Source organism: Dipodomys merriami, unplaced genomic scaffold (genome assembly GCF_024711535.1).
Source record: "Dipodomys merriami isolate MVZ:Mamm:240054 unplaced genomic scaffold, mDipMer1.0.p SCAF_7, whole genome shotgun sequence".
Classification (NCBI taxonomy): domain Eukaryota; kingdom Metazoa; phylum Chordata; class Mammalia; order Rodentia; family Heteromyidae; genus Dipodomys; species Dipodomys merriami.
The window spans coordinates 71,573,831-71,589,136 of record NW_027206290.1 but is presented as its reverse complement, the minus strand read 5'-3'; the positions used below and the strand labels follow the sequence as shown (position 1 = coordinate 71,589,136).

General features: G+C 46.2%; 1 protein-coding gene across 1 annotated transcript in view; it reads left to right on the top strand.

The window, feature by feature from the left end:
• Pigu (phosphatidylinositol glycan anchor biosynthesis class U) overlaps positions 1-15,306 on the top strand; it is a 76,205-nt gene that overhangs the window by 50,054 nt on the left and 10,845 nt on the right. Inside the window, exons 9-11 of the mRNA XM_070007102.1 lie at positions 2,050-2,193; positions 4,154-4,278; positions 14,634-14,776. Of these exons, the coding sequence (XP_069863203.1) occupies positions 2,050-2,193; positions 4,154-4,278; positions 14,634-14,776 (412 nt within the window). The remainder of the gene's footprint in view (positions 1-2,049; positions 2,194-4,153; positions 4,279-14,633; positions 14,777-15,306) is intronic.

The following is a 15,306-nucleotide window of genomic DNA, read 5'->3' as shown; positions in this document are numbered from 1 at the left end:
CTAGAAACAACCAACTAACCTCTGACTGAGAGGTAGGAATATATACATTTCTGCTTGAATGTATATATTCATTATTGCTAGAGGACTCCTGACTTTTAACATAAATCAGATAATTTGCACTATGGCAGGATTACATGATTGTTCATGAATTGAGCATTTTCAAATATTGTGTGCCAGGCTCTGTGCAGGTGCTGAGGGCCTGGGTGCTGCCTAAGCCTGGGGAAGCTTACAGCTTGTGGGTGACAGACTTTAAACCTGTGAGGGTGAGAAGAGACGGGAGTGACAGAGCTCGGGAGTGACAGAGCTCATCGCTCCTCGTTGGGTCTCCAGGCTGCTCCCTTTTGTTAAGCCTGCTGGGCAGAACAAAAGCTTTTGTGGTTTTGCTCCACTCTGAATGGAGTTTGTGATGCCTGGTGAAGAGTTTTTCCTGGCTCTCCACTGGGCCAAAATTCACAGAGGAAATGTACTTGCCGCAAGAGACAAAGATTTACCCTGGGGGGTGGGGCTTTAGTCAAGAAACATTACCTGTCTCTCCCTCTGTCTCCATTTGTTGTCCTTTTAAAATTGTGAATTGAGTCCAGTTTCAGTTCTTTTTATTTTATTTATTTGTTTGTTTGTTTGTTTTGTCAGTCGTGGGACTTGAACTCTGGGCCTGGGCACTGTCCCTCACTGTCCCTCAGCTCTTCAGCTCAAGGCAAACACTCTACCACTTGAGCCACAGCACCATTTCTGGCTTTCTGGTAGTTTATTGGAGATAAGAGTCTCACAAACTTTCCTGCCCAGGGTGGCTTTGAACCACAGTCCTCAGATCTCATCCTCCTGAGTAGCTAGGATTACAGGCGTGAACCACCAGCAACAGGCTTGATTTTTTTTTTAAATAAAAAATATAATGTAGGACTTGGGCAGAGCACATACCTAGTATGCTGGATGCCCTGGGTTCAATCCCTAGTATTAAGGCTATAAATGAATAAATAATTATACACACACACACACACACACACACACACACATATCTAGATATGTGTGTGTATATGTATATATAATGTAAACTTTGAGAAGAGCCAGAGGTACAGCTGGTTCTTGCATGGTTTAACCAGACAAAAATTCTTTCATATAAGCTTTGTTTTCTTGGTGTGTGTGTGTGTGTGTGTGTGTGTGTGTGTGTGTGTGTGTGTGTGTGTGTGTGTGTGTGTGTGTGTGTGTGTGTGTGTGTGTGTGTGTGTGTGTGTGTGTGTGTGTGTGTGTGTGTGTGTGTGTGTGTGTGTGTGTGTGTGTGTGTGTGTGTGTGTGTGTGTGTGTGTGGTATGCATGCTGGAACTGGAGATTGAACTCAGGACCTCATACTCTTGCTTAGCTTTTTTGCTGGCTCTCTACTGCTTGAGCTGTACCGCCACTTTCAACTTTATAATACTTAATTGGAGATGAGTCTGTCAGATTTATCTGCCCAGGCTGGCTTCAAACCTCAATCTTCAGATCTTAGCTTCCTGAGTAGGTAGCTAGGATTTACAGGTGTGAGCCACTGGCACAAAACCCTATTTTCTTAAATGAGCTCTCTGACCCTGGGGTAGAGCCTGCTAAAGGTTCCCAAAGCCCTGGAAGTCTCACTGCAGACTCAAGCACAGTCTTGTAGATCCCTCCTGCTGTCGGGATAGGGAGCAAGAATGGGAAGGAGCGAGATCTCTGCACTTAATTTCTCTGGGCAGGACTTTAGAATGCCCAAAATAGATCTTATTTATAGTTCTGGTACTCCTGATTGTAAACTGTGCTGAGCAGGAAAAGAGTAGTTGATTTCCAGGATAAATTCTTGCCTCCTTTCAGATTTGTTTTACTTAACTCACATTTATTATGGCTTGTCATTCTCTATGTCTAGCCCTTGTTTTGTTTATCTGTATCTGGGGTACCTGGGGAGCCCTTCATGGCCTCTCTAGAGGGAGGAGGTCAGTCTTGACTGCCCAGCATGACCCTCAGTCTTCAGGAGAAAACAAGGGCAAACCAGACCATTTTTAACGTTGCTCTTTTTTTTCTCTCCCTGTGTTTTCTTAATTCCAGACTTTCTGTTCCAGATCTCACTCCAAACATTGGTCTCTTCTGGTACTTCTTTGCAGAGATGTTTGAGCACTTCAGCCTCTTCTTTGTCTGCGTATTTCAGATCAACGTCTTCTTCTACACTGTCCCCTTAGCCATCAAGCTGAAGTAAGTGGGAAGACCTGCTGCTGCTTTGTCCTCTCCTCCTCCATCCCTAGTTGAGTACCCTGCTGACCAGGGGCACCTGTCATCAGGTTTATAGCATCGTTGCCCTTGGATCCATGTCCTCACTCACATCAGGTACCAGTAGCCAGAGCCAACAGCTGATAGTCGTTCACAAGTGCAGGCCATAGGGAGGGTAGCTTATAACCCTGGGCTCCCCCTGGCCTCACTTCAACCCACCTGAACCCACATTGCTACTGAGCCCGCTCACCATTTTGGGCAAAAGCAGGGGTTTTGTTGGGGTTATGTTGGAAAAAGCAGATCAAGTAATGTGTCCTTGAACAGTACTCCAGAGATTGTCCCAAGAGACTTAGATCGGGTTGGCTGGGAGTCTGGGCACCTGCAGCTCTGTTTAATCTTTTAATCAGGTTTTTTCAAATGGAGTTTTCTGTGGAGTTCTCTTATGCAGTATAAGAGGGCAAGCATATGTTGAGCCATCTCCTTTCCAGGTACCTTTCTAGGCCAAAATGGAATCATCCCTAAGTCAGTCACTTAGAGAGGTCAGCATTATCTTATTACCATCACTCTTATTTTATAGTTGAGGAAATGGATGCTGAAAGAGGTGGGGTGATTTTTCCTAGGGTTACACAGCTAGTAAGCAGTGGAGCTGGAATTTAGATATCGGTTTGTCTGGCTCCAGGGTCTGTGTTTATCCCTTGTGTCATGCCAGACTCCTGAGGAGAGGACTTTCAGTAGCTCTGGAAGTGATTCCCTGTTTCTGGCTTCAGAAAGCTTGTCCTCTGAAAACCTTCATGAGCAGTCTGTATCCAAGTTCTATGCAGAAGTAGGTCATGTGTATGTGCTTAGGTCACTGAAGAGGCTGCAGATCTGACCTCTTCCTGTTCACTTCCTTTAGCATTCAGTATGCTCTGAGAGGGGCACTGAAGGCTGAACTCCATTCCCCACTCTTTCCTTGATGAGGCCATGAAGGATGTGAAGTGCTCAGGAGAGCAGTATGGTGGTGTTAGGAGGTCTGAAGACAGCTCTATCACTTACTAAGTTAACTCAAATTTCACTTCTCTGAACCTGAGTGTCATCATCTGAAGGACAGGGAACTGAATTCCCTACCCAGAGGGACACTTGAGGTTCTGTAGGGATCACCTGAGATAAGCACAGGAGAGGTTTTGCACAGAACCCAGCCCAGCATGCGGGTTTAGGCCATGGTAGATGTTGCCATCACTTGTTTTAGTTTAAAAGTCACAGTTTCAACTACTGTTAATTTAAAATAACAAGAATTCTAGTCCAGTCCTTTAAGAGCTGAAGCTTTTTTTGGGGGGGGGGCGGCGCTGGTCGAGGGGCTTGAATTCAGGGCCTGAGTACTGTCCCTGAGCTTCTTTTGCTCAAGCGTAGCACTCTACCACTTGAGCCACAGCGCTGCCCCTGGCTTTTTCTGTGTATGTGGTACTGAGGAACCCATGCATTCTAGGCTAGCACTTTACCATTTGAGCCATATTTTCAGCCCTGAGCTGAAGCATTTCAGGATATACACACCCCATTGGTCACATTGTCAGTGAGCAAAGCATCAGCCAGGCGGGCTTTTTGTCATAGGGCCCTCTGGTGGGGAAGGCTATTTAGATCTGGCAATAAGCAATGGTGACTTCACTTGTTTTCTCCTTGTGGCTCCTGGGAGAAAGCCCAGAGCTGCAAGAAGCAAGGGTGGATATAGATGGGAAATGTCTCTATAGGATAGTTCGCTAGTGTTTGCCAGGCCTGATTCATACCTGGGCATTTCTGAATTTCTGCAGTCCTCTGTTCTGCTGCTGGGACCTGGCCTATCATGGTTGAGGGTAGCAGACTACCCCCTGCCTCAAGTCCCCTTGGGAGTGTTTTGGTTTAAAGAAGGGATTAGGAGTCTTGGCCTGGTCCCTAGCTGATTTCTTTGTCTATCTCCCCTGCTCTGCCCCAGGGAGCACCCCATCTTCTTCATGTTCATCCAGATTGCCATCATCTCCATCTTCAAGTCCTATCCAACAGTAGGGGATGTGGCCCTCTACATGGCTTTCTTCCCCGTGTGGAACCATCTCTACAGATGTGAGTACTCTGACTCCCCACTGGTGGCAAATTTGTGTCAGACTGGGCCTTGAGTGAAACAGCCAGAGAGAAAGGAATTGATAAGCATGCACTGGGCACCTGCTGTGCTGGAAGCACAGGGTACAGGCCTAAGACATAGCGCCCCCTGGTGCTGACTCATAATGGTAATAAGCATAAAGACTATTTATGGAGCCCTTACTGTGTACCTAGCTATTGTGGTTCAAAGACTTGTACTTGTACATCTAAGCCAGGTGCCAGTAGCTCATATTGGTAATCCTAGCAAATCAGGAGGCTGAGATCTGAGGATCAATATTCAAAGCCAGCCCAAGCAAAAAAGTTTGTGAGATTTTTTTTTTTTCCTGTCGTAGCGCTTGAACTCAGGGCCTAAGAGCTGTCCCTGAGCTCTTCAGCTCAAGGCTATCACTGTACCACTTAAGTCACAGTGTCATTTCCAGTATTCTGGTGGCTAATTAGAGATAAGAGACTCACAGACTTTCTGGTCCATGCTGGCTTTAAACCTGGATTCTCAGATCTCAGCCTCTTGAAAAGCTAGGATTACAAGTGTGAGCCACTAGTGCCCAGCTCCCGAGACTCTTATCTCCAGTTAACCACCAGAAACTCAAAAGTGGAGCTGTGGCTTAAGTAACAGAACTAACCTTGAGTGAAAAAGCGCTAAGGGACAGCACTCAGGTCCTGAGTTCAAGGTCCAGTTATGGCACGGGGAAAAAAGTGCTATATCCATTTGTTCATTTTATCTTTCTAGCAGCCTTTTAGGTAAGTATCACATTGTACAGATAAGAAAGATAGAACCTTCTACCCAGTGTTGGTGGTTCATGCCTGTAATCCTAGCTACTCAGGAGGCTGAGATCTGAGGATCATGGTTCAAAGCCAGCCCAGGCAGGAAATTCTGTGAAACTCTTATCTCTAATAAACCACTCAGAAAACTGGAAATGGTGCTGTGACTCAAGTGGTAAAGTGCTCGCCTTGAGCTGAAGAACTGAGGGGGATAGCACCTAGGCCCTGAGTTCAAGCCCCACCATCATCATCAACAACAACAAAAACATAGAATTTCTTGTTCAAAGCTGTTAGGTTTTAAAAAGAGGTAAGCCGAGTAAGAACAGCACCAGCACGCACGTGGTATTCAGGTAAGGGGTAGGTTTATTCAGTAGACCTGCTGGGACCAAGCAAGGTTGGCACTCCACGTGGCTGGGAAAGGCCTGGGAATGAGAGAGAGCTGGAAAGAGAGGAAAGAGAGAGAAAAGAGCCAGAAAAGAGCAGAGAGAGGGGTAAGAACAGTAGCACTCACGTGGTATTCAGGTAAGGGGTAGACCTGCTGGGACCAGGCAAGGTTGGCACTCCACCTGGCTGGGAAAGAGAGAGAGCAAGAAAAGAGCAGCAAGAGCTAGAAATGAACAGAGAGAAAAAAAAGGGAGAGTCTGGGCCTGGGCTAGCCCTTATGTAGGGTATGGGTGGGGAAAGGTGTGGCCACATCAAATTCAGATGTGACCTCAGCGGATGCAGATGTGACCTCTTCCAGGTGTCCCAGTTGCCTAGGTAACGCAGGTACTGGGTGGAGACTTTGCTGCGAGGAGGGTGGAGTCTGCTCGCCATCCAGGAGTGGACCTTACAAAAGCCACATAACCTTAAGGGCTAGGATTAGAATATAGATCTTGACCCCTGTCTAGTGTTGTCCTACTGCATTTTATGTGTGATAGAAATGCCCATTATCTGCATAGGCCAGTGGAGTAGACACTAGTACTTTTTTGCTCAAGCTTAGTGCTCTACACAGCTCTACACAGTGCCAATTCTGATTTTTCTGGTGGTTAATTGGAGATAAGAGTCTCATAGACTGTCCTTCCTGGGCTGGCTTTGAACCACAATCTTCAGACCTCAGCCTCCCGAGTAGCTAGGATTACAGGCATGAGTACCAGCACCCAGCATTTTTCTTGTACCTTGTGTTGATAGAAAGCTTGAACTTACCAGGCCTTATATACTCAGTTGGCTTTTTCATTTCTAGCTAGTGCTCTCCCACCCTGTCCAGCATTTTTTTTATTCAGCATTTTGATCATTAATTAGAGATAAGACTCTCTCAGGCCTGGCACCAGTGGCTTACACCTGTAACCCTAGCTACTTAAGAGACTGAGATCTTGGGGCTGGGAAGGTGGCTCAGTGGTAGAGGCCCTGGGTTTGATTCCTCAGCACCACATAAGCAGAAAATAAAAAGCCAGAAGTGGTGCTGTGGCTCAAGTGGTAGAGTGCTAGCCTTGAGCTGAAGAGCTGAGGGACAGCGCCCAGGCCCAGAGTTCAGGCCCCATGACTGGACCCCCCCAAAAAAAGAGAGAGACTGAGATCTGAGGATCAAAGCCATCCCAGGCAGAAAAGTCTCTGTGAGACTCTTACGTCCCATTAACCACTCAAAAACAGGAAGTGGCGCTGTGGCTTCAGTGATAGAGCACTAGCCTTGAACACAAAGAGGCTCAGGGACAATGCCCAGGCCCCAAGTTCAAGCCCAACAACCAACCAAAAGAAAAAAGAATCTCTGAGAGTATTGTGCCTTAACTGGTTCTGAATCTCAGACCTCAGATCTCAGCCTCTTGAGTAGCTAGGCTTACACACTGAGCTCTTGCTGAGTTTTTTCCTGGGCTGGCCTGAAACCAAGACCCTCCTAATCTCTACTCCTGGGTCACCTCTGTGATGGTTCTTTTCTGTCTGGGGGCTTCCATAGGACAGATATCATGATTCCTGTGTCCTGAGCACTCAGGATGGAGCTCCACACAGAGGAATCCATTTCTGTGGAAGGAGCTTCTTTTTTTTTTTTTTTTTGTCGGTCGTGGGGCTTGAACTCTGGGCCTGGGCGCTGTCCCTCAGCTCTTCAGCTCAAGGCGAGTGCTCTACCACTTGAGCTACAGCGCCACTTCCGGTTTTCTGGTGGTTTATTGGAGATAGGAGTCTCACGGTCTCTCCTGCCCGGGCTGGCTTTGAACCGCGATCCTCAGATCTCAGCCTCCTGAGTAGCTAGGATTACAGGCATGAGCCACCAGCGCCAGGCTAGGAAGGAGCTTCTTTGTGTTTGTTTCCCCCTCCGGTTTTCAACTCAGGATCTTGTACTTGCTAGGCAGGTGCTGTACCACTTGAACCACACCTCCAGCCCCCCAAGATGTCTTTTTTTTAAGTCTAAGGAGGAGGTAGTGTTGGTGACCCACCAGATTCCCTTTCTTTTTTTTTTTTGTCAGTTGTGGGGCTTGAACTCTGGGCCTGGGTGCTGTCCCTCAGCTCTTCAGCTCAAGGCTAGCACTCTACCACTTGAGCCACAGTGACACTTCAGTTTTTTCTGTTTATGTGGTGCTGAGGAATGGAACACAGGGCCTCATGCATTCGAGTCAAGCACTCTACCACTGAGCCACCTTCCCAGACCTCTTCCCTCCCACCCTCCCGCCTACACACCTGATTGTGTACCACAGAGTTAAGAAGGGCACTGTTGAACTTTCCTCACCTGCTGTGGAGCACAGCAAAGTGTCAGGGATTAACTCAGGAATGCAGGCTTCAGAGGAAGTGAGTCTTCGTTGTTGTTTTGGTGTTGTCTGGGAATCAACCAGGAAGTGAAACTAACCAGCTGTCAGTAGAAACCTACCTTCAAGTATAGCCTTGAAGTGAGGTATGTATACCAGCTCCTTCTGCTGGTGATGACCCTGGGCCCAGTGGGGTGATGACAAGTCTGAGCTGACTGGAAGGAAAAAGCAACATCTTCTACCTATGATAACTTCATTGCAGTAATTACCCAGTCCATCAGGCACAGAGTCAGTTTGGTGTCCCCAGCACATTGGCCAGTAGCAAATCATGAGGGTACCAAAACATGAGCCTTATGTGGGAGGGTAGGTCTCGGGAACATTAGTCTTTTTCCCCAAAATTGGTTGTCCTTGGTTGACTGGCTGTCTCAGGGAACTGCCTTTTCCTCTATTTTCTATCCTACTCTGCCAGATCTGATATGCAGAGAGACTTTAGACTAGCTCTCCCAGCATTAGCTATATGTTTTGAGGCAAATCATTTAGCTTTCTAAACCTCTGACTTTCCTACCTATCAAATAAGAGAACAAACTGAGTGTGATAGTTCAAACCTATAATCCTTAGGGTACTGAGGCAGGAGAATCCAATGTTCAGGTAAAAGAATCCAGAGTTCCAGGCCAGCTTGGGGTACTTAAAGAGTCCTGTGCCAAAAAAAGGAAGCAAGCAAGCAAGCAAGCATAGCAGGAATGCTGTAAGTTTGAAAAAGAAATTCTATCAATGGCACTGTAGTTACCATCATCAATAATAATTACGCAGGAGAGTCTTCTGCATGTTTCCATTATCAAAGTGTCCAGCTTTGCAACTAGAATCATTGAAGAGTTATTTCCTCTTTTGAAATGAACATAATTTTTTAAAACTTCCCCGAAATAAGCTGTGTTATGCCCTTAGGGCTAGTGAGGCAGAGGAGAAGCATGCAGTTTTCAGAAACCCAAATGATCTAATAGAAGCTGGTGGTGACTGGCAGGACAAGGAGTTTAGACTCAGCTTGTCTGAAGCGCCTGCTAAGAACAGTGGCTGCCACCCTAATTTGCTTCATTGCACCTGCAGTGGAGAGTACTCATAATGAAGCACCTGTTAGGGACTTTACTCTGAGTCATTATACCCAGCTATGAGCATCTTTGGCCCTGGGCCTTAGAACTCCTGTGTATAAAGACTATGAGAATTATTTTGACCTAGTTGAATATATTCAATGCTAGAAATCCAATATAAATACAATGTCCCTGTTCCTACCTCACCCTTCTGTTTTTCTGTACCGGTCAGTGATGCGGAGGGAGGGGAAGTGGGGCCTTGCCCTGATTGCAGGCCCTGAATGTTGGCCTTGGAAGCCTGGGGCCAGGATGAGTCAGACAGATGCACACTTGCAGTGTTAGGGAGCAGCCTGCTGGTGTAGCAGGTGCCAGCTGCAGAGCCTGCTCCCATATGTCTAGAGTGGAGTGTTTCTGTGTTTTATTGTTTTATTTTTATTAATTTTGTTATTTAAGGGTAAAAGAATTGACTATACATGAGTAAATTGTAAAGAATTACCAGACAGAAAGTTCTCATGTATCTAGCTAGTAGTTTAAGAAAGAATGGGCTGGGAAGGTGGCTCAGTGGTAGAGTGCTTGCCTTGCATGCATGAGGCCGTGGGTTCAATTCCTCAGCACAACAAAAGCAGAAAAAAAAGCCAGAAGTGGTGCTCTGGCTCAAGTGGTAGAGCACTCGCCTTGAGCTGAAGAGCTGAGGGACAGTGCCAGGCCCAGAGTTCAGGACCCACAACCAGACCCAAAAAATAAATAAATAAAATATCACCTAGACCTTTCCTAATGATACCAGATTTTTTTTTCTTTTCATTTTTTTTTTTGTGCTGGTCCTGGGGTTTGAATTCAGGGCAAGGCTAGCACTCTACCACTTGAGCCACAGCTCCACTTCCAGCTTTTTGGTGGTTAATTGGAGATAATGGACTTTCCAATCCAGACTGGCTTTGAACTGCTAATATCTCAGCCTTCTGAGTAGCTGGGATTACAGGCATGAGTCACCAGTGCCTGGCTGTTGATATCAGATTTTTAATGTTTGCTTTTTTGTTTTTTTGTTTTTGTCGGTTGTGGGGCTTGAACTCTGGGCCTGAGCACTGTCCCTCAGCTCTTCAGCTCAAGGCTAGCGCTATACCACTTGAGCCACAGTGCCACTTCCAGTTTTCTGGTGGTTTATTGGAGATAAGAGTTTCACGGACTTTCCTGCCCGGGCTGGCTTTGAACCGAGATCCTCAGATCTCATCCTCCTGAGTAGCTAGGATTACAGGCATGAGCCACCGGCGCCTGGCTTGTTTTTTGTTTTTGTCAGTTATGGGGCTTGAACTCTGCCGGGGCACTGTTCCTCAGATCTTCAGCTCAAGGCAAACCCTCTACCACTTGAGCCACAGTGCCACTTCCCATGTTCTGGTGGTTAACTAGAAATCAGAGTCTCATGGACATTCCTGCCTGGGCTGGCTTTTAACTGAAATCCTCAGATCTCAGCCTCTTGAGTAGCTATGATTACAAGCGTGAGCCACCAGCACCAGCTTGATATCAGATTTTTATTTATTTTTTTATTTATTTTTTGTCAGTTGTGGTGGCTGAACTCTGGGCCTGGGTGCTGTCCCTCAGCTCTTTAGCTCAAGGCTAATGTTCTACCACTTGAGCCACAGCACCACTTCCAGCTTTTTCTGCTTATATGGTGCTGAGGAATCGAACCCAGGGCCTCATGCATGCGAGGCAAGCACTCTACCACTGAACCAACTTCCCAGCCCCAATATCAGATTTTTAAATGACATTTTATTTCTGAATTCCTGAGGATCAGAAAGGAAAGGGGCTTGCGAGAGTTGCTGTTCATCGGTAGTGGAACCAGATTGGGTAAACAGTGAATTGTATCCATCAAATGCAGTGAGGAGCCTGACTCCATCAGCCTTGCAGGTCTGATGAAGGCTGAGCCCTTTCATCCAGTTAGGCCCTGTTCGTCTCTGACACCTCCTGGTGCCTGGAACAAGCTGTTCTGTGTCCCAGATCCTCAGTTCCATCTGCTCTGGCATATAGCTTTAATCTTTCAGCCTGTCAGCCAGGAAGGGGAGTGGCAGCTCCCTTTTCCTGCAAAGGTCACTATCAGCCCAAAGCCAATTGGATGCTAGTGACAGGAATGTCTCCTGGCAGCCCAGTCACTGCCTGTGAGTCTCTCTCATCTCTGTTGTCAGTCTCCTTGCTCTCACCCTATCTGAAATCTCCATTTCTGGTTGAGGCACAGGACCAAGAATCAGCTAGGCTATCAGGCCCCAGGAATTTTTTTGTCAGCATAGTATGTGTTCTTTCCATCTGAAAATTTTTCAGGGAATGAGACAGAACAACTAGCAAATGAAAATAATAACATTCTGGTGGAGGAATAGCAAGCAGATCTGTTCCCTTTTCTTGAGTTGTAACATTGCTTAATAACAAAAATAATAATAAGTCTCAGTGCAAATATCCCTTTTATTAGGCCCTGTACTCCTAGGAGTAGAGGCACAGGCTTCCCTAGGAGGTCTTGGAGATGTCATCCAGGGCTTTAACAACTCTAACTTTGATAACCTCTAATCTGAACAATTGAAGTTTCAGATCAGAAAAGGGGGGATGTCCAAGCCTACAGGCCAGCATCCAAATTATGCGCCTGGCTGCAATCCTTAGATCTCTGCCTCATCAGTAGCTAGGATTACAACGCATGACCCACACAGCCAATTCATTCTTTATTGAGAAATGACAGGCATCTTTTGTTGTTAAAAATCCTAATGCCAGGCACAGTGGCTCACGCCTATAATCCTAGCTACTCAGGAGGCTGAGATCTGAGGATCATGGTTCAAAACCAGCCCCGGCAGGAAAGGTCATGAGACTCTTATCTCCAATTAACTACCAAAAAACCAGAAGTGGCACTGTGGCTCAAGTGGTAGAGTGCTCGCCTTGAGCTGAAGAGCTCAGCAGCAGCGCCCAGGCCCAGAGTTCAATCCCCAGAACCAACCAAAAAAATCCTATTAAGTGGGGACAGATGGCTGGTAATTGGTTGTTCCTTTTAATGAATTTATTTTTAGATAATGTTTATTCACTTTTGAAAATACAATAAATATAAAAAAATAAAATATAAAAACATCTCCCACTGTCAGATAAACTCTACTAAATCAAAAGCAAAAACAGTGAGCACTGTGTGGTAGACAGCATTAATTCACCTCTTCACAACTCCCAAAGATGGCCACCTCACAATCTCTAGAACCTGTGAATATGTCACCTTACACCACAAAAAGAATTTTAAGGACCTCAAGAAGAGATTAGCCTGGGTTATCCAGGTAATTTGGTGTAATCAAAACTATCTCTAGGGCTGGGAAGGTGGCTCAGTGGTAGAGTGCTTACCTTGCATGCATGAGGCCCTGGGTTTGATTCCTCAGCACCACATAAGGAAAAAAAAAAAAGCCAGAAGTGGTGCTGTGGCTCAAGTGGTAGAGAGCTAGCCTTGAGCTGAAGAGTGGAGGGACAGCGCCCAGGCCCCAAGACCGGACCCAAAAAAAAAAAAAGGGGGGATCTGTAAAAGTGAGAGAGGTGGAAGAGAGGGCATATGTGACCTCCAGTTTTGCTGTGAATCAAAAACTGCATTAAAAATAATGAATTCTGCAAAACAAAAACAAACAAGCCAGGTGCCAGTAGCTACTCAGGAGTCTGAGATCTGAGTATCGCAGTTCAAAGCCAGCCCAGGCAGGAAAGTCTATGAGACTCTTATCGCCAGGAAACCGGAAATGGTGCTGTGGCTCAAGTGGCACCTTGAGCTGAAGAGCTCAAGGACAGAGCCCAGGCCCAGAGTTCAAGCCCTACAACCAACAACAACAAAAAAGTGAAAACTAGAAGAAGGAAGCAGAAAAGGTCAGATGGATACACTATGAGTCTCCATCCCCCAGTGCTGGTTTTGAAATAGGAAGGGGCCATGAGCCAAAGAATGCTGGCAGCATTCTGGAGCTTGACTGGAACCTGGGAGACCCATTTTGTACTCAGATCACCAGAACTATGTAATAGTATATTACATTGCTTAAAACACTAACTTTATAGAAATTTGTTATGGTAACAATAGAAAGCTAGCATACACACAAATATTTATGCCCATTTTTTTACATATCTCTCTGTTGTTTGCATTTTTATTGTTGTTTGAGATAGTGTATTACTATATAGCACCAGCTGATCCTTCAGCCTCAGCCTCCCATGTGCTGACTACAGATGTGTACAACCATGCTCATATTTTACATATCTTCTTTAAAAAATTTGTAATAACATTCGTTAGTTTTCCCAAGGGGCTTTTATTGTGACATTTCTATATATGCATATAATGTATCCCCATCAAAATCATCCCTTCCACCACTCCCCTTACCTGCACACCCTCCTCTTACACACTTTCATGAGGTTTCATTGTACAGTTTTTTTATTTGCAAATAAACTAACCACGTTCATCCTCATGTACCCTCTTTATTTTGAAGTGACAGAGATGGGACTCAAGGCCTGGTACATAGTAGTCAAGTGCTCTGTCACTGAGATATGTACATCCAGAACCTCCCACTGGGCCTGGGCACTGTCCCTCAGCTCTTCAGCTCAAGGCTAGCGCTCTACCACTTGGGCCACAGTGCCACTTCCAGCTTTTTTCTTTTTGCTTATGTGGTGCTGAGGAATTGAACCCAGGGCCTCAGGCATGCAAGGCAAGCACTCTACCACTGAGCCACCTTCCTTGCCCTGTTAGCTCATTTTAATGATTAAAAAAACTGAGACTTAGACAAAGTTGCTAATATATGACATAAGAATTTTAGTTTCACTCTCTCCAAAATCTGTGTCCAGCCAACACCTGCCTTCCTATCCAGCTGGATGATGCCTGTCTGTCTGGGGACCACCCTTGGGTAGCATGGTCTCCTTAAGGATCCCAGCATTCCCTCTGGAGCAGGGAGTAATGTCAGAGGAAAGGTATTCAAAAAAGAGTCCTAAGCATGAGCTCAGGCCTATAATTCTAGCTACACAGGGAGCTGAGAACTAAGAATCATAGTTCTGGTTTAGTTGGAGCAGAGAAATCTGAGACACTCATTTCCAATTAACTAGCAAAAAGCTGGGAGCAGAGGTGTGGCTTAAGTGGTAGAGCAACAGCTATGAATATAAAAGCTGAGCAAGAGTGCAAGTCCCTTCTTCCTGAGTTCAGACCCCAGAGCTGGGGGGGGGGGGGAACGAGGGAAAGAGAGAGAAGGAGGGAGGGAGAGGGAGAGAGATTTATAAATGATTTAAGGGGGAACACTTAAAGAGCAAGGCAAGTAAATGAGATCAATTAAGGAGAGTACAAGATGTATTCCTTAAAACCCCAAGGTCCCTGGAGACTCACTATGGGACTCATCTCCAAGGCTGAGGCTGCACTTCCACCCATGCACCCACTTGGCCATAGAGAGAGGTGTTTCTCCTGCACATGCTGAGACTGGAGGATGGGGGATTGGTGTCATCCTGAATTAGCCTCTTTGTGGAGCTCAGAGGCCTTCTTAGCATTGCTGATTGTAGGTCGCCTTTGGCCAGCCAAGCCCACAGATAGGCATATGCTCCATATGTAGGCCTCCATATGTGGGCCTGGGGAAGCTTTGACTAAGGAGATTGAGATTTGCCTCTTTACACCCAACTCCAGGACCTTTTTGAATGCTCTGCTTTGAACCACATGAGCTCTTCCCTAGGCCTCTGCCCTGTGAGGTCATCCCAGCAAGAAGAACATGCTAGAAACAAGCATTGAGCTGACTGTGACTATCTTTAATCTTTGCAGTCCTGCGGAATATATTTGTCCTCACCTGCATCATCATCGTCTGCTCCCTGCTCTTCCCTGTCCTGTGGCACCTCTGGATTTATGCAGGAAGTGCCAACTCTAATTTCTTTTATGCCATCACACTGACCTTCAATGTTGGGCAGGTAAGAGTTGAGGAGTGAGGGGTTCATTTTGTTGTCTTAGGTGTCCAACCAAGGCTCTGGGTTCCCAGCCTAGGGATTTGGGCACAGAGCAATGACATCTTCTGTCTGCAGACAGATCGTCCCTCAGGAGCTCACAGCCTCATTGAGGGGGTAGGGAAGCGGGGAAGTGAGCAGTCTGCCCTTGAATCCTGCTGTTGCTGAGTACCAGGCTGAGAATCACTTCATTGCATCATTACAAGACTAGGGAACCATAGTGTCATCTGCAGTTTATAAGTGAGGACTGAAGCTCCTCAGTCAGAGTCCATGGAGCCAAGAACCAAAGTCAGGTAAGGCTTGATTTCTGAGACAAATCCCTGTAAAGGTATTGGGTTGCACTTGAGGTGGGTACAACCAGGTGGCCTTCAACTTGAGGCAAAAAAGGAGTGCAGGGCAGAGTGGGACAGCCTGGCTGTTGGGCAAAATGTTTAAATTGTGCAGGGTAGTGAGGAAGAGGCTGTAGCGTCATCACCCAATTCTTATACCTCCAGTTT